At 38.3% G+C, this 25,691-nt stretch overlaps 1 protein-coding gene across 1 annotated transcript in view; it reads right to left on the reverse strand.

Annotated features, from left to right (window-relative positions):
- gpr176 (G protein-coupled receptor 176) overlaps positions 1–25,691 on the reverse strand; it is a 50,592-nt gene that overhangs the window by 10,871 nt on the left and 14,030 nt on the right. The window contains exon 2 of the mRNA XM_055149486.1: positions 3,140–3,392. Coding sequence (XP_055005461.1) covers positions 3,140–3,392 — 253 coding nt within the window. The remainder of the gene's footprint in view (positions 1–3,139; positions 3,393–25,691) is intronic.

Below are 25,691 nucleotides of genomic sequence, written 5' to 3' on the forward strand. Positions count from 1 at the left end.
GCTGGAGCTCCTCATAAACTCTAATTTGACGTATCCAGGAGTTTTAGATGATGAAATGAATCGTTGTCATAGTGGTTATTATTTAAAACAAAGTGTTATATGCAGTATTATATTATACTTTGAATGTAACTGCGTCCTCCTCATGTTGGAAATAACAGGAAGATAAAACCTGTGAATGTCGAGTTACGCAATTTACACCCAGACTGTCAACGGGAATGCATTCACACTTCCACCACGTCAAACCCTGGAACTAAACTGGGACTAATGCCGCGCTCCGGGAAACCGCTAACTGGGATGTAACGCGGCGAGCTCTAACCTCAGAGCGTTCCAGCTGAATTGATTTTTATGTAAACAGTGTGGCTAATGCTAAACCGTATTCGCGAAGGAAATGTAAACATGATATGAATGAGGAGTGTGCCTGTGTTCCCTCAGCCTTATGTTCTCTCATTTCTAAAGTCTTTTTTTTTTTTTTTTTTTTTTTTCCAAAATTAGGCCATATGTTCCCACATTTCCTTTATCATCAATTTGCATCAGATTTTAACACCATTTCTTCCAAGCTGGTCGTCAAGTACAACCAAACTATTCTCCAGCAGCAGTTGATGTTAATGTAGAGGAAAACTAACATCAGGAACTACATATCCCATGATTCATTTCAGTGCAGACAACATGAAGAAATATGTTTTTTAATAGAATTCTTGTGATTATGATGGAAATAATTCACACCAAAATCTATTTTAAAAGCAAAAAAGTGTCCCATCTACAATTATATAAATGATATAATATAATAATATAATATAAAGGACCTTAGGTTGAAATGACTGTACAACAACTCACCCTATTGTAACAGATAATACTCCCTACAACTGTACAACTCACCCTATTGTGACAGATAATACTCCCTACAACTGTACAACTCACCCTATTGTGACAGATAATACTCCCTACAACTGTACAACTCACCCTATTGTGACAGATAATACTCCCTACAACTGTACAACTCACCCTATTGTGACAGATAATACTCCCTACAACTGTACAACTCAACTCCCTATTGTGACAGATAATACTCCCTACAACTGTACAACTCACCCTATTGTGACAGATAATACTCCCTACAACTGTACAACTCACCGTATTGTAACAGATAATACTCCCTACAACTATACAACTCACCCTATTGTGACAGATAATACTCCCTACAACTGTACAACTCACCGTATTGTGACAGATAATACTCCCTACAACTGTACAACTCACCCTATTGTAACAGATAATAATACTCCCTACAACTGTACAACTCACCCTATTGTGACAGATAATACTCCCTACAACTGTACAACTCACCCTTATTGTAAACAGATAATACTCCCTACAACTGTACAACTCACCCTATTGTGACAGATAATACTCCCTACAACTGTACAACAACTCACCTATTGTGACAGATAATACTCCCTACAACTGTACAACTCACCCTAGTGTAACAGATAATACTCCCTACAACTGTACAAACTCACCCTATTGTAACAGATAATACTCCCTACAACTGTACAACTCACCCTATTGTGACAGATAATACTCCCTACAACTATACAACTCACCCTATTGTGACAGATAATACTCCCTACAACTGTACAACTCACCCTATTGTAACAGATAATACTCCCTACAACTGTACAACTCACCCTATTGTAACAGATAATACTCCCTACAACTATACAACTCACCCTATTGTAACAGATAATACTCCCTACAACTGTACAACTCACCCTATTGTGACAGATAATACTCCCTACAACTGTACAACTCACCCTATTGTGACAGATAATACTCCCTACAACTGTACAACTCACCCTATTGTGACAGATAATACTCCCTACAACTGTACAACTCACCCTATTGTGACAGATAATACTCCCTACAACTGTACAACTCACCCTATTGTAACAGATAATACTCCCTACAACTGTACAACTCACCCTATTGTGACAGATAATACTCCCTACAACTGTACAACTCACCCTATTGTGACAGATAATACTCCCTACAACTGTACAACTCACCCTATGTAACAGATAATACTCCCTACAACTGTACAACTCACCCTATTGTAACAGATAATACTCCCTACAACTGTACAACTCACCCTATTGTAACAGATAATACTCCCTACAACTGTACAACTCACCCTATTGTAACAGATAATACTCCCTACAACTGTACAATGACTCACCCTTATGTAATGAATAATCCCTTTGATCATAAGTTTATTTGAGTGTTTCCATAAATAATAAATTGCATTATTATGCAGAAATCAACAGTTACATAAAGGCAATTATTTTACATTGCTCATCACAAGTATAATCTCCAAACTAAAATAAAAATCAATTTAAAAATCAATCATTCCGAAAAGGAGTGGGGAGAAGCAACGCTTATTATTCTATAAATGCAGTATAAAAATAAAAATGACTCGACTTAGAGTTTAAGTTTGAGAAAAATCTTAGAAATAAAGGAACATGGGGCTGACCTCAAATGAATGTTTCTAACATGTTAATATTGTCAGATTTAACCTTTATCAAATGTTTACATCATTTAGTAGTTGATAGTTGTAGGTACTTGATCCCTCAGATTCACTTTTTGTGTTGATTATTGTTGTTGTAATACGTCACAGTTTTAGTTTAGAAGTAGAGTTTACAAGTTCAAACTGTATTACAGAGAATTTTTTCAAGTCAGAGAAGGAAAATAACCCAGTTACCAGTTGCCTTATGCACCATAAACCCAGAATCCCAGAAACCCCTTAACGCCTGAATTTATATAAATGTACATAAAAAAATGTTTTGTGTGTGTTTTTGCCTTTAAGTCGAAGGTTCCTAGGAAGGTCCTGCATATGCACTAACCAGCACTGGGGGAAAGCAGCCGCGATCTCGGCTTATATCTTGATCCAAACGGTTTGTCACATATTTGTGACAGTCGACATTAAGGGTTTAAACCAAGACTAGACCAAGACTAAGCCAGAACTAGAAAAGGGCCAAACATTTCTTCATCACAAATACACATGAGCCAAACCAGAACCAAATCTAACCAAATGTGAACACCTTCCACCTTTTTGATTGTCATCTTCAGATATATTGCTCCTCACCTGTCCAGGGCGATGGCGCTGAAGCTGAGCACGGTGACGGAGCAGAAGAGCTTGTGGAGGAACTTGAAGGACTTGCAGATGATGATGGTGTGGATCCACCAGCAGCAGAGGGGACTGGAGCCCAGGGCCAGGTCAAAGGGCACGCACACCAGACAGGCGCCAATCCCCGAGCACGCCAGGGTCTTGACGAAACGTTTTGTGACGGAGCGGAACACGGTGGTGGAGCAGGTGCACCACAGGACGGCTGCGTTTCCTGAGAGACAGAGAAGCAATGTAGATTAAACCTGTCACAGTAACACATATTTAAAGTGGAACAAAACATTAAATCCATTTTCTTTTGCTACTAAACTGTGAAGGTGTTTTAATAAAATGATCTACTGTTCCTCTACTGCTCCTCATTTTAGGCAATTTTTGTGCAAACTAGGTCAATTTGCAATTTCAAGTAGAATTTCAAAAGATTGACCTGATTAGAGTCTGGTGATTACAAACACATGGCTGAGTCTGAAGTGTGGATTCCTGTTCACACACTTCTGTTCACATTGTTCTTTAGATCTCCAAACCCTTCTACCCTGTCACTCACTGCTTTATGGGGCATTCAATTATCCATCTCAGAGGTTCGAGAACGTTGCCTAGTGACACGCACCTCGTGAAACTTGGAAGAACTCAGAGGAGACTGAGCAAACATTCAGAGACAGAATTCAAGACGGCTGCGCCCAGTGTCACTTTTAAGAATGAACTGTTTTCATTGTGTTTGGAGCTTTGATGGTTTAAATGACAATTTCAGTCAGTCAGATTACTGCAGTACCAGCGGGCTCCATCCACATTCTACCTCCGGTTTTCAATTTCGACTGGTTCGAAATGTGCGCTAGTGATCCTCCCCCGACGTGCCTTGGTCCAAATCTCAATAGGCCCACCCAAACCCCGAAAAAATTCATAATATATTGTGACATTCAATGCACAAATCATGGCGGTGCCCCTCCCTGGGCAGTGGAAATCGATGGGGAAACCGGAGGGCGGAATACAGCCCCCAGTATCCCAAAAATTACACTCAAACAGAATACTGAGTAGTTATTTTCTGATAAACATTAAAAACTGTTTCACGGCTTCTAGATGCTCTGTTCACAAGGCACGTTTGCTGCTGCATTTGGTACATTTAGACACGTGGTCAGAAGAGGCAGGTGAGGTAGTTCAGCTAGTAGTTTAGAGGTAGTAGTGGAGGTCAGTGTTGTGGTAGTCGGTGGTCAGTGTTGTGGTAGTCGGTGGTCAGTGTTGTGGTAGTCGTGTGGGTCAGGTCAGTGTTGTGGTAGTCGGAGGTCAGTGTTGTGGTAGTCGGAGGTCAGTGTTGTGGTAGTCTGTGGTCAGTGTTGTGGTAGTCGGTGGTCAGTGTTGTGGTAGTCGGTGGTCAGTGTTGTGGTGGTGGGTGTTGCGGTGAGGCCCATATTGAACAAAGACTTGTTTTAAACGAGTGTCGTCCAGGTAGTGCCTAGTTTAGCAGCTTTTTGTTTGAAATGTGATTTTGGGCAGAGTTTAGGTGTTTAGTCCCACTTTAAAAGAACGGCCTGTAAGATTTAGAGTTTAAATTCCATAAAAAATCACCTATTAACCAAACAACAGTATTGACAATTCAATCTTAAAGGCCGTGCACTAGATTTTTGTATTTAAGCTAAATCAGTCTGCTGCCAAGTCTACTGTGTGCTTTCTGTATCTAAATAGAAAGCAAGTGTGTGTTAGCATGCTATTTGTTACTTTTACATACATAATAGTACTTTTCATGGCAAAAAAATGTCCCTGAGAGTTGTGAATAATTAGGATACTTGGAATATATGAGGTAAATGAGGAATAACTAAACACATTTTAAATGAATTAGTTCTGTTTTTACATTTTTAAGACATTGTTTCTGTGATAATTTGGTGTTTTTGGTTTGGGAAAATGAATCCACAGCCCATGCAGTCAAACACTTGGTCTTTGTGTAATTCAGCTAACCCTCCCTTGCGTCTTTCACGTAATTATCACAGCTCTCGAAGTGTTAATAGTGCTACTTTATAAACAACACAAACACTCAAAAACAGCTGGTGTTTTCTGAAACCACAGTTAGCACATTATTTCACACGATCATTTAATCAACATTTAATTTCTCAAAAACTAATGTAGCAGAACTAATAGCTATAATTTTGCCAGAACTGTTAATAGAGCTAAAGGTCCAATATTACGCAAAATGGACTCTTGTGAGCGTGTGATATTTGTGTTTGTGTTGTGTTTTGTTTCATTCACACATGTTTGAGTTACCCTTTATTATTAGTCTGTCTATGTCTATAAAGCTTAAAAACACATTTCATGAAGTGGTAGTTTTCAAGTTAACAGCTGCTTTTTACCTTTTGTGTGGTAGAGAATGGGTTGAAATGAACCGAATGATTCTGGTGGTTCAAAAACAAAGTGGAGCACGTCCTGTTTTACATGACATTAGTGTTTTCAGTTTGAGAGAAAAAACAAATATGCAGAGTTTGTGTGTGAATGACGTGTTAATGAAACAAACACCACTCCAGGTATGTTTGTGACGAGGAAACAACATTATAACATATTATGGGCTGGGTCTGTAATGATAATCAATAAATCAATTAATCGTACTCCAACTTTTAATGAGCCGCAATAATTTCTATTTGTGTGCTTGTTTGTTTTCCTTGTCTCTCTCACTCTCTCTACCAAAGAGACTGAATGTCAAAAGGCTTCTAATCGCTCTCTACTCGTTTCCTTAGCACAGACATGTCAAACTCAGGCCCGGGGGTCAAATTTGAGTTTGATATAATTATATATTTGATATAATTATATTTGACCCAGGAGATCACAACAAATATGTATTAGAGCTGCCCACCGGCTACAGATAGGCTATAGAGACATTTATTTAAATGTTGTTGTTATTTTATATCATGCTTGTTCTGGATTCAATGTTTAAGCAAAACCATCATTAAACATTTATTTTAATAAGAAAAGTTTGTCATTACATATCTCGAAAGAAGAGAAAACATGCAGATGTTATTGAAATTTAAAATAAATATTTAGTTTGGCCCACGACTTAGTCCCAGTTTTTAATTTTGGCCTCTGTGAATTTAGGTTTGACACCCCTGCCTTAGCGTAACGACGCTTGAATGAACGTGTCAGTGTAGACCAAAGGAGCATGGACTGTATCCCATGGGCTGTATGGACAGATTATTTGTTGGTTAAGACAGCGGCCTGAGTGCAGAAAGTTTTGCTGTCTGTGCGGTTAAAAATGAAGCTGCAAAACTAGTGTCGCCGCCAAAGCACCAAAACAGTTCATCGCCGTGTGACAAAACAAGTCACGATGCCAAATCAACACGAGAGAGTGGGAAATGTCTCAACGGCGAACATGCCTCAAATGCAGTGAGTGTGCAAACACTCGCTGCATTTTCAAAAGCAAATGTCTCAAACCTCAGCAGCCAACATACACCCATACCTGATCGACACAACAAACCGCACCCCCAGGAGAGAACGAAATCCACTGAAATCCTATTAGACACCAACACAATACCAGACAGGACTGAGGAGTCAGGCTCTATATTATGAATATGATTTTCTGACGGGTAAAATTGGAAAATAGGATCATGAAGAGCGGGTTAATACGAACACTTCAAGATCAAAATGACGATCTGGTGCATTTGTATTTTTATTCCATTGTTATTCCATTACATTTAATTGAAAATGGTCTCAAAATGTCAATATTATCATTTATCACAATAATTTCTTGGTCAATTAATCATCCAGCAAATCTGTTATCATTACAGGCATAGTACGGGCCCTTTAATAGTTAATTTTTAAACTATATTCATTCATTTATATTTCTGGATATACTCTCGAGCATGAATCTGAGAAGGTACAAGGTACATGGAGTGCAATTCTCACACAGCCTGGGCATAAAACTCACATATTGCAACCAGGCTCTACTTAAGTACATGTTATGTGTTGAAAAATACTGTGATTATAACAAAATAGGTAAAAGGTGTAATACTACATGCTTCTTATGGCAACGAAAATGACCGTCATTGTACTATTTATGACATCCATTCAAGCATCCATTTTCTATACTACACTGCTGTACATTTTTTTTTCCTTACATAACACATCTACACTGTACTGATGGTGTATGGATGCCATTATCTCTGAAAGGATGAAATGTCTTGTATCTAGTATCTTTAGTTCCCACTCTCCTTTTTAGTCCTCCAAACCCTCCTCGGATGTAACAATAACCAAAATATCATGATATCATATCGTCAAAAGCCTCGCAATCATATCCTGGGCCATCACAATATATCGAATTACACATTTCTTTGCTTAAATTCATTCTTATTTTGCAGCAACAGCTAAAAAAAAAATAGAGGGTGTCCCAAAATATTTGACATAATTTCGCAGGCCAATAATTTTAGTAATTCTTGTTGAAATAACCTCAAATTTTCATAGAATGTATAGAAAACGATCAAGATTTTAGATTTAATGATTTATTTTTGTTCTGTTTTCAGGTTGAGCCGTGCCATTTACTCCCATTAAGAGGTCATTTTGCATTTTGGAATCTGCTCACACATGTGTAATCCTTTAGCCCTGCATTATCAGCCTTCCTCGTTAAATTTTTGGTACCAAGTCCAAGTTTGTTTGCCAGTTGGTGAAGTTTTTCCAGTTTTTTCCAAAGGCTGCACAGTCTTGGGTGACTGTGTGGGTACATATTCCAAAACGTAAAATGACTTCTCTTTGGAAGTGAACAGCTCAACCTAAAAACAGAACAAAAAATAAACATTAAATATAAAGTCCTGATCTGTTTCTATGTATTCTGTGAAAATTTGAGGTTATTTCAGCAAGAATTATTAAAATTATTGGCCTGCGAAATTATGTCAGACTTTTTAGGACACCCTCTAGTTCTGTTTTTTAGCTGTTGCTGCACCATAAGAATGAATTTAATCAAAGAAACTTGTAATGCGATATATTGTGATGGATATTATTATGAGACTTTTGATGACACAATATCACGATATTTCGGTTATTGTTACATCCGTAGAGGAACGGGAGGAGGGTTTGGAGGGTCTGCTGGACTCAAGAGGAGAGTGAGGACTAAAGATACTAGATACAAGACACTTTATCCTCTCAAAGATAATGGCGTCCATACACACACCATCAGTACAATGTAGATGTGTTTCTATAAGTTCTGTGAAAATTTGAGGTTGTGTCAACAAAAATTGCCAAAATTATTGGTGAAATTATGTCAAATTTTTTGGGACACACTGTACATAGACACTGATTCTTTGCTCGTTTCAGTCCAGTGTTATTAATCACTTTTAAATCTTAATTATTTGGATGATGATGAGAGAAAAGCAGCATATTCACAATTTTGCTACCCTCCACAAAATATCAGAATAAATATTGTACCATGAGATGCGTATCGTGAAAATATTGTATCAAGAGTTTTGGATATCGTTACATCCCTACCTCACCGTCCCATTTAGTTGTCCAAACCCAAACCCCCTTAATCTCCCCTTTAGTCTTCCAGACCAAAACCCCCTTAATCTCCCCTTTAGTCTTCCAAACCCAAACCCCCTTAATCTCCCCTTTAGTCTTCCAAACCAAAACCCCCTTACTCTCCCCTTTAGTCTTCCAGACCAAAACCCCCTTACTCTCCCCTTTAGTCTTCCACACCAAACCCCCTTACTCTCCCCTTTAGTCTTCCAGACCAAAACCCCCTTACTGTCCCCCTTTAGTCTTCCAAAACACCTTTACTCTTCCGTTTAGTCTTCTAGACTCCAACTCTCTTACTCTCCCCTTTAGTCTTCCAGACCAAAACACCCTCACTCTCCCCCTTTAGTCTTCCAGATTCCAACCACCTTACTCTCCTCTTTTGTCTTCCAGACCAAAACCCCCTTACTCTCCTCTTTAGTCTTCCAGACCAAAACCCCCTTACTCTCCCCTTTAGTCTTCCAGACCCCAACCCTTACGCTCCCCTTTAGTCTTCCAGACCAAAACCCCCTTACTCTCCCCTTTAGTCTTCCAGACCAAACCCCTTCACTCTCCCCTTTCATCTTCTGGACCCCAACCCCCTTACTCTCCCCTTTAGTCTTCCAAACCCAAACCCACCCTTACTCTCCCCTTTAGTCTTCCAGACCAAAACCCCCTTACTCTCCCCTTTAGTCTTCCAGACCAAACCCCCTTACTCTCCCCTTTAGTCTTCCACACCAAATCCCCTTACTCTCCCCTTTAGTCTTCCAGACCAAAACACCCTCACTCTCCCCCTTTAGTCTTCCAGACCCCAACCCCCTTACTCTCCCCCTTTAGTCTTCCAGACTCCAACCCCTTTACTCTCTCCTTTAGTCTTCCAGACCAAAACCCCCTTACTCTCCTCTTTAGTCTTCCAGACCCTAAACCCCTTACTCTCCCCTTTAGACCTCCAGAACCCGCCCCTCCTCCCCCTTTAGTCCTCCAGACCCCACATGAACACCATCGACCACATCAAAGTTTGCTAAAAATGGCTTTATCTCTTCATGCTTCACATTTGTTTATTGACAATTTTTATAAAAACGTTTGCCATGTTTGTGCGGAGAAGACGGCAAAATGTTTGGATATTGTTCAAATTGATATAAAAATAGTTCTAACTCTAATGGAAACTTTACGTCTCCATTGAGATTTAGTATTACGCAAACCCAACATTCCAAGAACTCGTTGTGGTTTGGTTCTTTTGTGGTTTTCCTAACATTTCCAAATTGCACAAACATGTTTCATTGTTGGTTTTCTTGAATACAGTTTGCCGACGTCAACAATTAATGACAATCACGCTTCTAAGAAAAAAAACAGGAAATGCCGTCGCTAAATGATCTGTTTATAGTGACCAAAACAAACTAAAACAAGGTTCGAGGATGATTCAGCCTCTTCCAGACCTCAAAAAAGAACATCTCCACGAAAAGCCCGGAGTTGTTTCTAATAAGTTTGTTTCTGAGAATTTTCCAAAGCATTCAACCAACATTTATGCTCATTTTTTCATCACTTTTTAGCCCGTGTATTCATGGGTTCTACTCTCAAAACTCAGTAAAATCAAAGCACTTCCCAACAGTAAAATTAAACACACTCATTTTTTATCGCAGATGTATGTTTTTGTCGAGTTGTCAGACACATAAAAACATCCTCTTCGTCTCTGCTTATGGACGGTGACGCAATCGCCATGACAGAATGGAACAAGGATTACAGACGACAGCCGTAACACATGGTTTCTCTCACTTACGTTTTTGTTATTATTAGGACTTGGAGTCAACTGAGGACATTTTTGGTTGACTAAAGAACGGAGACGGAATAGATAAAGCACAAATCTGTTTCAAAATAACTACATTTGAAGCTTTGTTATATCTCAAAATCTGGGAGAAAGACTTTTGTTGCTTTTTACTCTTGAAGTACAATTTTAAACGAGTCCTTTAATACTTAGATTTTTCATGTGGTATTTTTACTTTTACTTGAGGATTTCTTCTCTCTGAGGATTTCTGGTATCTGTCATTTTACTTATCAAAAATATGAAAGTAGTACTATCAAAACTGAGTACCGTATTTTTCGGACGATAAGTCGCTCCAGAGTATAAGTCGCACCAGCCAAAAAATGCATAATGAAGAAGAAAAAACATAAGTCGCACTGAACTATAAGTCACACTTTTTGGTGGAAATTTACTTTACAAAATTAGAGACCAGGAACCGACATTTCATCTTGAAACGCAAGTTATAGTAATAAAAATAGAACAGAGAACAACAGACTGTTAACGTCACATATGAACAGTTGTTCAGATAATTATAGCATAAACAACAGAACAAGTTTATCAAACTCTCCATCTCACTCCAAATCACTAAATCCATTTAATTCTTCATCCTCTGTGTCACTTCTGAGCAACTCCGTGACCTCCGGAGGTAAACAGAGCGCCGCTTCCTCTTCTGTGTAGCTGTTGTCAGACTCAGCATCAGTTCCAGTTAGAATTATTCCAGCCTTTCTGAATCCTGACAGGATGGTTTCATTTGTCACTGAAGTTCAGGCTTTGTCGATTCATCCAGTGACTTCCAGGAAAGTTGCATGTTGCATCCTCCCAGTGTCACAAGTTTCTCGCTCACTCCAAACTTTCTTTCTGCTGCTCGATTATCGTTTTCAGATGCACATTTCGCTACTTGCAGCTTGTAATCTGCAAAATATTATTTTCTTTTGGGGGCATTTGTGTTCAGTCTTCTCAGTTGTCTTTAGAAGTTTGTTTAAATTTTAAATTTTCAGTGGTACAGACAATCGTTGCAAACGACTGACATGATACAGACAGAACAGAGGCTCTTTCTGCAGGAGACATGCACAGTCGAGTGAAGGAGTAATAGGAGCAGCAGATACTGACACACATGCCTAGAGCGCCCTCTCCTGGCTGTCAGTGCGAAAATTTTAATATACAAGTAGTATAAGTCGCAGGAAACACCCAAAGCATGAAAAAAAGTGTGACTTATAGTCCAAAAAAATAGGGTACTTCATCCACCACTGGTCTTATGAGGCTCTTTTCTAGACGCTCAAAGCTGCTTTACAATTTCATGCTTTATTCATTCACCCCACACTCATTGGTGGTAAGTTCCTGTTGTCCCCACATCTTGTCTGAGGTAGACTGAAAGAAAACAAATTACATTCTATTAATTTTTGTACCCTTTACCTATAAGCTGCCTTGTCAACAAACAAGCATCTTATCTTCTCCGCTCAACAAGGTTAGGATCTAAGCGCCACGGGAAGCCATAGGTCACCGTCCTTTTAATACGAGGTGAGAGGACAGTAATTGGAGCTAATGGGGTTGAGGAGGTGAACTTTATCTGTCACGGTAACGCTTCCAGGAAACAGGGTTGAATTCATAACACGGGGGCTTCCTGCGCGGCCCTGACACAAGTGTGATCACAACTTCTTCAGAATCTATTATGTTCCCCCAGCTCCAAAACAACCACCATTATCTCCAAGAGCATCATGTTCCACAAGAAGGCTCATCTGGTCCTCAAGATGTGCACAAGAACTGTTTGGATTTGATTGGCAATTTCATTTTATTATTTTATTTTCTTATGAGTCTCCATATATTTATATATAATAATAATTACATTTGCACTATATAACTTTCATCAGATATTGAATTTTTTTTTACTCTAACATATTTTAATTATTTTTATTCAGAATTTCTGTTGATGTATAAGTAGTGTTGGGAAGGTGACTTTGAAAATGTAATCCCCTACAGATTACAGATTACACACACCAAAATGTAGTTTGTAACAGAATTCATTAAATTACTTAAAGTGAGTAAAGTAATCTGAATACTTTGGATTATCTGATTTGCTGTAGAGAAGCAAAGACGAGGAAATCTTCACATAAGATGTTTTGTCTGCTAAAAGAAAATAAAAAGCCCAGACTTTACTGAACCAAATTAAAAATATTATTGATAGAAGAGGAGGAGACACGTCCACACAACATGGTTTAGTCCTGTTAAATCCTGTTTTAGTCCTGGTTTACACCTGATTTAGATCTAGTTTAGATCTGGTTTTAGTCCTGGTTTAGTCCTGGTTTTAGTCCTGATTTAGTCCTGGTTTAGTCCTGGTTTAGTCCTGGTTTAGATCTAGTTTAGACCTGGTTTTAGTCCTGGATAAGACCTGTTTTAGTCCTGGTTTAGACCTGGTTTTAGTCCTGGTTTAGTCCTGGTTTAGACCTGGTTTTAGTCCTGGATAAGACCTGTTTTAGTCCTGGTTAAGACCTGTTTTAGTCCTGGTTTAGACCTGTTTTAGTCCTGGTTTAGTCCTGGTTTAGACCTGTTTTAGTCCTGGTTTAGACCTGGTTTAGTCCTGGTTTAGACCTGGTTTTAGTCCTGCTTTAGACCTGTTTTAGTCCTGGTTTAGACCTGGTTTAGTCCTGGTTTAGACCTGGTTTTAGTCCTGCTTTAGACCTGTTTTAGTCCTGGTTTAGACCTGGTTTAGATCTGGTTTAGACCTGTTTTAGTCCTGGTTTAGACCTGTTTTAGTCCTGGTTTTAGTCCTGCTTTAGTCCTGGTTTAGACCTGGTTTAGTCCTGGTTTAGACCTGGTTTAGTCCTGGTTTAGACCTGTTTTAGTCCTGGCTTTAGTCCTGCTTTAGACCTGGTTTAGACCTGGTTTAGTTTCCGTCAATGAGTGGAATAACCGAAAAAAATAAAAGAAAAAAGGAGGATATAGCCCAAAATATGAAAACAGGAAAATCCCGCCGTGTAATCCATTTATTTCAACAAAGTAACTGTAATCCAATTACCACTCACTGAAACAGTAACTGTAACTGAATACAGTTACTCATAATTTGTACTCTGATTATGTAACTCCAGTACATGTAATCTGTTACTCCCCAACACTGTGTATAAGTGTATATTTTATTTAATATTCCAAAATGAAAAATTCATATATATATTAAAGCTGTCAAATTCATCAGTCCAAATCTGCAGTGAAAAATTTGGCAGCAAAGATCCAAGACGCCAAGTCAATCCTAAGTGAGCCGATCTAATTGAGTAACAACCAGGAAATGCTGCAGGGAACCAATCTGATCAAATCAAAATTAGCCTCATCCAAACCTCATTTCTTTGGGTGTTTCTCAATTCCCAGTATCCTTCCTCCAAAAATCACTTTGTAGCACTTCCCTGGAGTCGGCTCGTCTGAAGCAGAGCCAAGTGTCCTGCTCACAGCTCCCGGAGCGCAAGTGGAACAGCCTCTGGAGGAAGCGACGTGACCGGATCAAACGCCAAGAAACCCGGAGTTTTAATAAACATGAATGCTTCTACAAGTGTTTTTATGTGTTGATTGTGTTGTGATAGTGCTCTGAAGGGGCAGTGATGTCGCCCGGAGAGCAAAGAGAGGAGAGTGACAAAAACTAAAGTGAAACTTATAAACAGTGTTGGTCATTTTGGCCAACCAGCTTGTCAAAGCCTGATCCCGTCAGGTCTCAGAAGCTCAGCAGGGCTGGGCCTGGGTGGGACTTGGATGGGAGACACTGGGAATTCCAGGTGCCACAGGGGGGCGCCAGTGCCAAAAACTGTTGTTGTGTTCTTAGGCAAGACATTTCACCCTCATTGCCTAGTATGAAAGTGGTGTGTGAGTGTGTGATGGTGGTGGTCGAAGGGGCCGATGGCGCAGATTGGCAGCCTCACTTCCATCAGTCTGCCCCAGGGCAGTTGTGGGTACAGTAGTATCTTACCATCACTGAGTGTTGAGTGAATGAATAATGAACTGTAAAGCGCTATGGGTATCTTGAAAGGCACTATGTAAATGCAATGATTAATTAATTAATTTTACTTAATTAATTAGTTAATGTTACAAATTACTTCCCCAGTAAAGCTGTAAAAATAATGAATTACTCGGCAAAGTAATTATGCAGTTATTTTTCATGTTATGTACTATTGTGTCAAAGAAGTTTATAGTAACTGAATGAAGAGTAAAAACATTATATTTCAGCGTGTATTAAACGGTATATGGTTAACAGCAGTGACAGGTGTGTCACATGTGACGATGTGAGGCGCTTCATTACCTCCGCCAAGGAGGTTATGTTTTTGCCGGCGTTTGTCTGTTTGTCTGTTTGTTTGTTTGTTTGTTTGTTTGTCTGTTAGCAAAATAACTCAAAAAGTTATGGACCGATTTTGATTAAATTTTCAGGATTTGTTGGAAATGTGAAAAGGAAGAACTGATTTCATTTTGGGGGTGATCCGGAAGAAATCCTGGATTCTGGAACACTTAGAATTTTTAGTTAACATTGTGGTAAATGGGGCCAAAAATTTTGTTTCTCAATATCTCGGTTAATTATTGACCAAACCCCATGAAATTTGACTCAGGGATGGACAATGGGATCCTCTTTCATATTCCAAAGGCTGATCCGGATCTGATCCAGAAGACTGATTTTATCACAATTTATATAAAAAATGGGGGTAGTCCTTGGCGGAGGTCTGCGCTCTCTGACTGCTTTTCTAGTTAGATCTGAGTTACTTGAGACAGAAGCGAACTGAAGTTTTTTTAACATACACATTCTTGCCCTTTATTTCAATGAGGGAGAAACAGTGTCAGTATTTCCAGTTTGAAAACCTTTGAATGTCCCTGTCTTGCCGTTGTCACATTTTCGTTTCGTTTGTGCACAGGAAAGAAACAACAAGGCTCCGTGAGTAGAGACTCCGCCCACTTAACTTCTTAGCCAATCGTGTTGGGGGTGCTCTCTCCTGATCTCTCCCATGCTCCTGCTGATGATGACATGTGTCCGTCATCGCATGAAGCTTGACACCGCAACGCCTTGTTCCACCCAGCTGTAGCGATGACGGTGTTGTAACGATGGGGAGTGTAATTAAGTAGATTACTCTGTTACCAAAAATGTAGTGCCTTTATTCTTAAAGGTTGTATAGAGGATTTTTTTTAAGGAAAGAGAAATACAGCGACAGTCCTTTTTCAAATGTAGTGCATGCGTGACACCACCTTCCTCCTCCACAGGTCCCTCTAGAAATAATTTTGAGACCGACACCTCAGTTTTTAGACCCTTCGTCCGCTTCAGTCGCGCCATCGCTGGAAGGAATCTCCAAGAGAATCTTCTTTCTGTGACCTCAAAAACCAACTTTGTTTTGCGGCGAACTGGTCGTGGATTCTCGTCCGCCATCGCAACAAACTTTATGCGAACTGCGAGAGAGCCACAATTAGAAAAAGCCTCTAAGACCCGCTACATAGTTACCTTAGAAACGTAGGGAGTTTGATTGACAACCTGACAGCCAATAGAAAATGAGTCAGCCTCGTTTTCTATTGGCTGATGTTTATCTGGCCTCAACACGTCCACAGTTGATAGATTTTCTTTCTTTTTTTTTTTTGGTCATCATAATTACAAGGCTGCTGCGTCTCTGTAATGGTGTTTTAAACTTTCATTGACAATTTGAAACAAACAAAAAATCCTCCATACAACCTTTAAACATCGTTATTCCCAACACTGCTTATAAAACACGTTAATACCTTGTTTTCGACGAGTAGAGCATTTTCAAAACAATACAAGGAAACACAGTGATCTTACTATGTTACAGTTTTGCAGTTAATACTCCATCGAAGTAAAAATAATATATTGCTTAGAAAGGTGGCAATTTTTTTCAATAACATAATTTGATTTGTGACGTTAAATCGCCGTCTTTGTGCTGCTGCGCCGTGAAAAAGCCCACCAACTGTCACCGCTTTATGAAAGAAAAGGTACAAACTACACACTACAAACTGTCCTTCAAAAGTACATTCAATCAAAGCAAACCGACTTCTTTCTCAGTACGAAAAATGTCCAAGCCATAGGTTGACAATTCTACAATGAGCACCTGCACTCACCCACACATTCACTTTCACAGAGTCATTTTTCAGTCTTTTTCTTTTCAGTCTTGCATTAGAACAGACGGATTCTTTTAAAGGATTAATATTACGCTATTTTCTGATCTATGTTATAATGTTTCTTCCTCATCACAAACAGACCTGAAGGTGTTTCGTTTCATTCACACGTTTAACACACAAATTCTGCATATTTGGGCCGAAAACACTCTGTTCCACCTTGTGATGTCATGTGGTAATGCAGGAAGTGCTCCACTGTGTTTTTAAACTCTATACATACTCACTAGAATCATTTGGATAACTTCAGCCCTGTAAACCCGAACGTTCAACGTAAACAGTAAATAGATTAAGTTGTGTTTACTCAAAGTTTTAGAAATAGTTTTACTAACTTAATTAGGTCAAGTTGCAGTAACATTTTCTTCTTTTGAGTAAAATTTGAACTAATATTTTTTTATTAAAGGGAACTATTTTAGGTATAAGTGAGCGTAACTTAAAAACATAGATGAGGTACAACTTAGTCGAATTAAGTAGTTAAAAAATAATATCTAATATGTGTATAATGTACTATGTGTATACTATAATGTATAATGTATGTATTATTGAACTATATAAATATTATATTATATTGATTAAACTAGTAAATCGCCTGACTTTCACATGGGGAACCTGGGTTTAAATCCCCCTCCTAGGTGTGTATAATGTGTGTATACTATGTCTGTATGTACTATAATGTGTGTAGATATACTGGATTGTGTGTACAATGTGTGTACAAAAATCTACTGAAATTCACATTATTACATTATTCCAGTGGTTCGAAAACTCTAACTTCAAATATTTGAGTTGAGTTGAATGAGCACTTTTAATTCAGCTGTTATCAAAAGGTACAAGTAGCAAGTATTCAATCTTTTGAGTTCTGGAAGATTGTGACATTTAAGTTCATCAACTTAAAATAATTGAGGTAACTGACTGCCAAAAATGTTTTGAGTTCTGGTAACTTATTCGGGTTTACAGTGTACTGAACAAAAAGTAAAAAGTAGACGCTAACTTGAAAACTACTGCTTCATGACATCACAAGGTGGAACAGAGCATTTTGAGCTCTGGAGATGTAGACAGACTGATAATAAAGGATTACTCATACATGTGCATGAAACAAAACAGGACTCCAGTTTTGGTTTGTTACTTTTTTGAGGAGGTAGCAACATCCTAACATGATTTAAAACTCACAAGAATCTATTCTGCTTAAAATAGAACCTTTAAAAAGACTACAGCATTAGATTCTAGTATCGTCTACTCAGTTTTGTGCATTTGATACTAGTTTTAATATCGATTAATATCTGATAAACTTTTTACAACTCTAAATGGACAATAAACGGACATAGCTAACTCACTGGCCGCCACGTTACGTTTTTATTTTTGATATTTTGGTCCATAAATAAATTCCTTGGCTCCAAATTCGTTCCTATAACTGCCAGCCTCAGTAAGCTTCATTTGACTGTTTTACTCCAAATTCCAAATCAGACATGTGGGCTGAAAATGTCATTTTTCAGCAATAAAAATATGAAAATCTGCAGGTTGTTACAGCAAAATGCCACGTCAGAGTCAATTTCTGCATTTTTTTTTACAGAAAATCAACAGAAATCGTATTATTAAGACTTATTAGATCTAAATGTGTTTACAACAAAATGGTAAATCATTGTTTATGTTACAGTTGAATATATCACACAAAATTGACTCTTGTGAGCTTTTATAACACAATGGTTATGTTTTAATGTTGTTACCTCCTCAAAAACATGTGAATAACCTTGTGTCATTCATCTGTCTGCCGGCCTCAGTAAGCTTCATTTGACTGGAGCCTTAGTCCACTTCGTTACACAGTCTGTGATTCCAAACAAGGCAATAACATCTTTATAAATCATCAGTGTTGGGAAGGTTACTTTTAAAATGTAATCCCCTACAGATTACAGATTACACACCCCAAAATGTAGTTTGTAACGTAATCCATTAAATTACTTAAAGTGAGTAACGTAATCTGATTACTTTGGATTACTTGATATTGTCATGTTTTTTTAAACAACATGAATGTAGCAACCACATCCTGAAAATTCTTGTTTGTTGTCTTCAAATTGTCTGAGCCCAAGTCTCCCTGAATAAGCAACTGTTTGCTGTAAAGAAACAAAGACCACGAGATCTTAATATAAGAGGTTTTGTCTGTTAAAAGACAAATAACAAGATCAGCCTTTCCTTCACCAGATTCAAAAATATTATTGATAGAGAAATAATTTTTTTATATGAGATCACCTTAAATTATGTCAACCTACTGTTAGGTGTCATGTTGTTTAGACCTGGTTTAGTCCTGATTTTTAGACCTGGTTTAGACCAGGTCTAGACCAGGTCTTTAGTTCTGGTTTAGTCGTGGTTTAGTCCTAGTTTAAACCTGGTTCAGTCCTGCTTTAGTCCTGGGTTAGTTCTGGTTTAGTCCTGGATTAGTCCTGGTTTAGTCCTGGTGTTAGTTCTGGTTTAGAGGCGCACAGGAGGAAGTGCGGTTTACGCGAGAAAACACGGTCCACACGCGGCACACGAGACGGTGGTGTCCGCGCTGTAACTACGGAAGGAGACGTGGTCCGCGGGTTCTCAGGTTGATGACGATGATGAAGGTGTGTGTGTGTGTTTGTGTGTGTTTGTGTTTGTGTATAGGACAGTAGTGCAGATATTATGAGTCTATGCAGGTTGTTTTCACCAGTGCCAGTAGCTCCTGTTTCACATTTAAGTTGTAGGCGATTTTATATTTGTTTTTTTTTATATATATATCTCACATCGGGAGAAGAATTTCCAAGACACAAATGCGTTTTTTACCAATGCACTGCTGCTTCCACTGTGTGACTGACACCGCCAACTTTAACATGACGTTTCCATCGCTCTTACTGCGCGCGTTCTGTTTGGGTTTCCGGCAATGAGTGGAATTACCGAAATAAAAAAAAATAAATAAATGGGATGTAGCACAAAATGTGAAAACAGGAAAATACCCGCATTGTAATCCACTTATTTCAGCAAAGTAACTGTAATCCAATTACCACTCACAGAAACAGTAACTGTAACGGAATACAGTTACTCATAATTTGTACTCTGATTACGTAACGGCGGTACATGTAATCCGTTACTCCCCAACACTGTAAATCATACAATAAGAACATTTAATTGACGATAAAGTACAATAAATTCAATGCATTTCTGAATTCTGTTCTTGGATTTATAATTGAATGAGTTTTCACAAAAAGCAGATTCTCCCGTCCGTCAGAGGAGATAAAATGTTCCTTTAGCAGAGGCAGGTGCAGGGTCAATATGAAGGCCACTGTCTCCCAGCACATTTTGAGAGCTATTGATTTGTGTGAACAAGCCCGGGGTAATCTACACAAGAGCACGCCGTGGACACTTGGAGGTCACCTGACTGACGCAAATGAGACATGTGCTCCAAAAAAAAGACTAAATTTAATGAGATAATAGTGTTTTTTTCTGCCTTATTCTAGAGGGTGAATTCAGTGAGTTAAAAGGGTAAAATACTCAACATTTATGAGCTTTGAACCATGTTATTATGATCCATCATCATTATTTAGCTCAGAATTGTATTTTGATTCATTCATTCCTGTTTGAGTAAAGCTGTAAAGAGGCATGTGGCTAAAAAAAAAAAAAAAAGTTTTCACCTACCCCCTATCCCCACCCACTGCTCTGTAAAATGTGAGTTAAAAATGTCATGTAGCCTTTTTTCAACAATAAAAATATGAAAATCTGCTGCGTGTTATAGCAAAATGCCACAAAAAAGAGGCCATTTCTGCATTTTTTTTTTACAGGAAATCAATGGAAATCGTATTATTAAGACTTATTAGATCAAAAAATGGTTTACAACAAAATGGTAAATCATTATTTGTTTATGTTATAGTTTAATATATCCAGTGTTGGGCAGGTTACTTTTAAAATGTATTCCCCTACAGATTACAGATTACATACCCCAAAATGTAGTTTGTAACGGAATCCATTAAATTACTTAAAGTGAGTAATGTAATCTGAATACTTTGGATTACTTGGTTTACTGTAGAGAAGCAAAGACGAGGATATTGTAACATAAGATGTTTTGTCTGCTAAAAGAAAATAAAAAGTACTGTTAAATACTGTTTTAGACCTGGTTTAGACCTGGTTTAGACTTCGTTTAGACCTCGTTTTAGCTCTGGTTTAGATCTAGTTTAGATCTAGTTTAGACCTGGTTTAGACCTGGTTTAGATCTAGTTTAGACCTGGTTTAGACCTGATTTAGATCTGGTTTAGATCTGGTTTAGACCTGGTTTAGACCTGGTTTAGATCTAGTTTTGATCTGGTTTAGACCTGGTTTAGATCTAGTTTAGCCCTGGTTTAGATCTAGTTTAGACCTGGTTTAGACCTGGTTTAGATCTAGTTTTGATCTGGTTTAGACCTGGTTTAGATCTAGTTTAGACCTGGTTTTAGACCTGGTTTAGACTTGTTTTAGTCCTGATTTAGTCCTGGTTTAGACCTGGTTTAGATCTAGTTTAGATCTGGTTTTAGTCCTGGTTTAGTCCTGGTTTAGACCTGGTTTAGATCTAGTTTAGATCTGGTTTTAGTCCTGGTTTAGGCTTGGTTAAAAACAAAAAAAAAGGAAAAAAAGGGATATAGTCCAAAATGTGAAAACAGGAAAATACCACCATGTAATCCCATTTATTTCAACAAATTAACTGTAATCCAATTACCACTCACTGAAACAGTAACTGTAACTGAATACTGTTACTCATAATTTGTACTCTGATTACATAACTCCGGTACATGTAATCTGTTACTCCCCAACACTGTATATATCATGCAAAATTGACTCTTGTGAGCTTTAATAACATAATGGTTACGTTATAACAGGGGTGTCCAAACTTTTTTCACCAAGGGCCACAAATCTAAACACAGACAAATCAGAGGGCCACAGACTGATGCTCAATACAGTGAATCATTGAAATATGTGCATGTTTTACGATGAGCCACCAGTCTTTATTCATGCTAAGATCCTTAACACCACACACTAAATATTAAATATTAACTTTATCAAGGTAGATTTTAAAAAAAAAAAACTTGCAGTAAAAAGTTCATTTTTAATTGATGCAAGGTAATTTGGGCCAATTCACCCGGAAGCCTGAAGGTCAAGAAAAAAATGTCTGAGGGCCACATTATTGGACATGCCTGTGTTATAATGTCATTTCCTCCTCAAAAACATGTAAGTAATGTTTGCATCGTTCATCTGTTTACATCTCCAAAGCTCAAAATGCTCTGTTACACCATGTGATGTCATGAAGAGGTGGTTTGCAAGTTAACAGCTACATCTGACCTTTTGTTCTGTTGAAATTGTAAAATCCAGGGCTGAAATCATCCAAATGATTCTAGTGATGGACTAAGCTGTTTAAAAACACAGTGGAGCACTTTCAATAGTCTATTACCACATGACATCACAAGGTGGAACATCGTTTTCCCCGTTCTAATGTGCAGGATTTGTGGATTAAACATGTGAATGAAACAAAACACAACTCCAGGTCCGTTTGTGATGAGGAAAACAGCGTGAGATGAACTCTTTAATACTAAAATGATACTTTTAAATATCTTTTAATTGCCGTGTTTCTCGACCTGCCCCCCACACAAAATGTAATTATCACTTTCATACCTAAGAGAAAAAAAACAATAGTACATCCAGAGTCAGGTTTAACACATGACAGCTGCAGCAGTGATATTATTCAGTGAGATGTCGCCTTATTTTTACTATCAAACTGTATTTTTAGCTCACCTCTATGTACAGCCTGCATTTGGTTTGCTGCTAAAGGACACCACATACTACAGGATTTTTCAGTCTAAAACCATTTTTAAACAACAAAAAGCGAACACCACAGACACGAGGAGAATCTGATGAGACTTAAAATCTCCGATCGCAAAGACTGCAGCGGGATTTGTCTGCGGGCCACAGGATATAAAGTTGTGAGCGCGATCGCCTCAGCTGTTTCCTGTCGAGAGTAAAACCACTCGCTTTGAGACTCTCAAGTGTTCAAAAGATCAGAGCACTGCACTTCTAGTTTAGATACAAGTCAAAATTGTGTTATTATTATTTGTGAAATGTGGTGCTAAACTTCAAATATGTGATTTTTAAAGCATAAAAGATTGGAGATAAAGTTCGCAGGAAGTAGAGTCACTACCGCTTCACCTCGACCCGTGCGCTGTGTGGATGTAAACAGACACAAGTGAGGAACTACTCTCACCTTTTTACTTTCAAAGAATGTCTGGATAAATAGCAAGGTTTTTGAGGTTTTGGGTGTTATTATTTGAGGAGGACAATTTCTATGGTAAAGTGATAATGTGATGGTATGGAACAAAGTCTTCTCATTATTTTCTCTATTTCCTGAGTTTATATCTTGCGCTTCTGTGTCACTCACGTTTTATTGTTTGTTATATTATATCAATATAATCCTCATTTTACTTGCTGGGACCACACCAACAACGACATAGTGCGAAGACGTTTAGTGATAATGTACGAGGCGAGGCAGGGATGTCTGGGTTGAGACTATGGGTGGGGCTCTGTCTCAATCTTCAATTGGCCCAGCAGGGACGGGACCCTCCCTCTAGGGGTCTTATGACTGAAAGACAAGATAGGGGATGGGAGGGTGAGGTCGAGTTCGCCGAGACAAACTGGGATGATGGGAAAGGCTGCTACATAAAGGCTTCTGGGAAATTCGAGGCGTGGTCGAGGTGCGTTGTGGTTCGCTGGTGAGAGGAGAGGGCGGACTGAGGCGTGGTCCTGCTCCTGAATCTAGTTAATCATTTAAAACTACATTTGTTCGCAAAAGTTTACTATGAAATCGTATTTTAAATATTTTTTTCTTGTTCGCATGTCCTGTAGAATCTGTAACTAATATGAATTATTTCCTTACCTGCCATGAACATAATTTGTAAGCAGTGCAACACAAGAAACTTAAAAAGCTACAGAATTTGTTCAAAAATCACTCAGAATCACTTTTAGAAAGGCCTTAACTGTGTCTTTCATTGAGATATGAAAGATAAAATCCTGAAATAGTTGTGGCACATTTACTGAGGGGTTTCCTGGCCTGATTCATCAGCCAGTTTCACTCTGTTTCACTTCGTACAAACCGTCTGACCTCGCAGCCTTAGATTTCATTTTCTCGACAGTAGGCAGGTACTTCTTTCATTTAACCAATCTCTGTTATTTCGTCGTGATGTATGTAATGCACCACTAACAAGGTTAAATGGTATATTAAGCTTTTCCCAAATCTCGTAGGAAGAAGGGCAATAATGTCTTTCCCCTTGATAAAATTCACCAAACATTCTCTTTGTTCCGACTTTAAATCCTCGATCTCGGGAATCATTGACAACACTGAATTTATCAATCTTCGCTGATTGGTTGGTGCCTGAACTCGCACTTCTGGGGTTTTTGTGAACCGTCTAGTGTATTTTGAGTCCTGACCTAGTCGCTGGAGAGAAATAAAACTGAGCAGAGGCACTAGGTGGCGCCATCCTGGCTAGACCACCAGTGGACTATGTTTGAGACCACATCATTTTTGCATGTTTTGTTCATATATATGAACAAATGTGTTGAGATATATTGTAACTTGTGTGTGTAATTCATACATATATATATATATATATATATATATATATATATATATATATATATATATATATATATATATAAAATGACAAAATGTTGTTGTTGTTTCTTTAATGTACATAGATTAACTAACTTTCATAAAGGGTACAATTCAGGGGCACCTTCCAACCATCTTCAACCTCCCCATTCTCTGACGTATGCTAATATAATATAAAACATTACTCATTTTTTTACATCAAGGACCATCCTTGTCTCCACTGTTTTCCGCTTCTCTCCGCTCCCCGGGTGTTTTTCAAGATCTGCCTTCTCCGAGCCCAAGTAAACAGTGTCAGAGCTGAATTACCAATGCTTTTAATGTGACATCTTCTGAAAACAAGGCCAAGCGCTGGCGTCTAAACATAGCCCGAGTGCCAAACAGCATCCCCTTAACCTTTTTAGCACATCGTCTCCAGCAGCGTTAATTACTGTGGTCCAAATGTGCACATGCAGTTATACATGAGAACAAACTGGGGCAGATTCACAGTTAAAGGTTTTAGATTACACAAAATGGATTCTTGTCAGCGTTAGGTTCGGCTTTAACGTCATTCCCTTGTCAAAAACGGACCTGGAGTTGTGTTTTGTTTCATTCACACGTGTTTGAGTAATCCCCGTTTATTAGTATGTCTGCGAAACTCTAAATGCTCTGTTCCAGCTCCTTTTACTTTAGTATAAATGGGAAATTCCAGGGTTGAAGTCGTCCAAATGATTCTAGCGAAGGTGTGCGGAGTTTAAATCGCTTCCCGTATGACCACACGATGACATCTTCTGTTGGAGAGAAGAACTCGGTCTAAATATGCAGGGTTTGTGTGTTAAACATGTGTAAACTAAACAAAACACAACTAATAAATAATGTTAGTTAAAGGTTGTATGGAGGATTTTTAAAAATATTTTTTTTCAAATTGTCAATGAAAGTTAAAAATAGAATTATAAAGAAGAAGCAGCCTTGTAATTATGATGACCAAAAAAAAATAAAAAAGAAAAGAAAAATCTATCAAGTGTGGACGTAGTGAGGGCAGATAAACATCAGCCAATAGAAAACAAGGCTACCTCTTTATCTATTGGCTGTTAGGTTGTCAATCAAATTCCCTACTTTTCTAGCGTCGCTGACTTGCCGACGGGCTGGGATTGTGTGGTTTATGTTCGCGGTTCATGTTTAGCGGTTCTTGGCGTCTTTTTTGAACTGTAGCTCTCAGTTTGCACAAATTTTGTTTTAATGGCAGAGAAGAATTCACGACCGGTTCGCCACAAAAGAAAGTCAGTTTTTGACGTTGCTAAAAGAAGAAGAGAAGGGAAAAGGTGCGAAGCGCAACATTTAAAAAAGGACAAACAGTCGCTGCTTTTCTCTTTCCTTGGAAAATCTTCTATGCAACCTTTAAGTATAGTGACAAAAAAATGTTTATTAACAACTGGGGGGAAAAGAGAAAGAGTGAGAGAAAAGGAATTAAAATTATAAACTGACCTACCGCATTACTTTTTTAAAAATTTAATTAAATT

Source organism: Boleophthalmus pectinirostris, unplaced genomic scaffold (genome assembly GCF_026225935.1).
Source record: "Boleophthalmus pectinirostris isolate CB_2022bp ecotype Guang Dong unplaced genomic scaffold, ASM2622593v1 HiC_scaffold_13, whole genome shotgun sequence".
Lineage (NCBI taxonomy): Eukaryota > Metazoa > Chordata > Actinopteri > Gobiiformes > Gobiidae > Boleophthalmus > Boleophthalmus pectinirostris.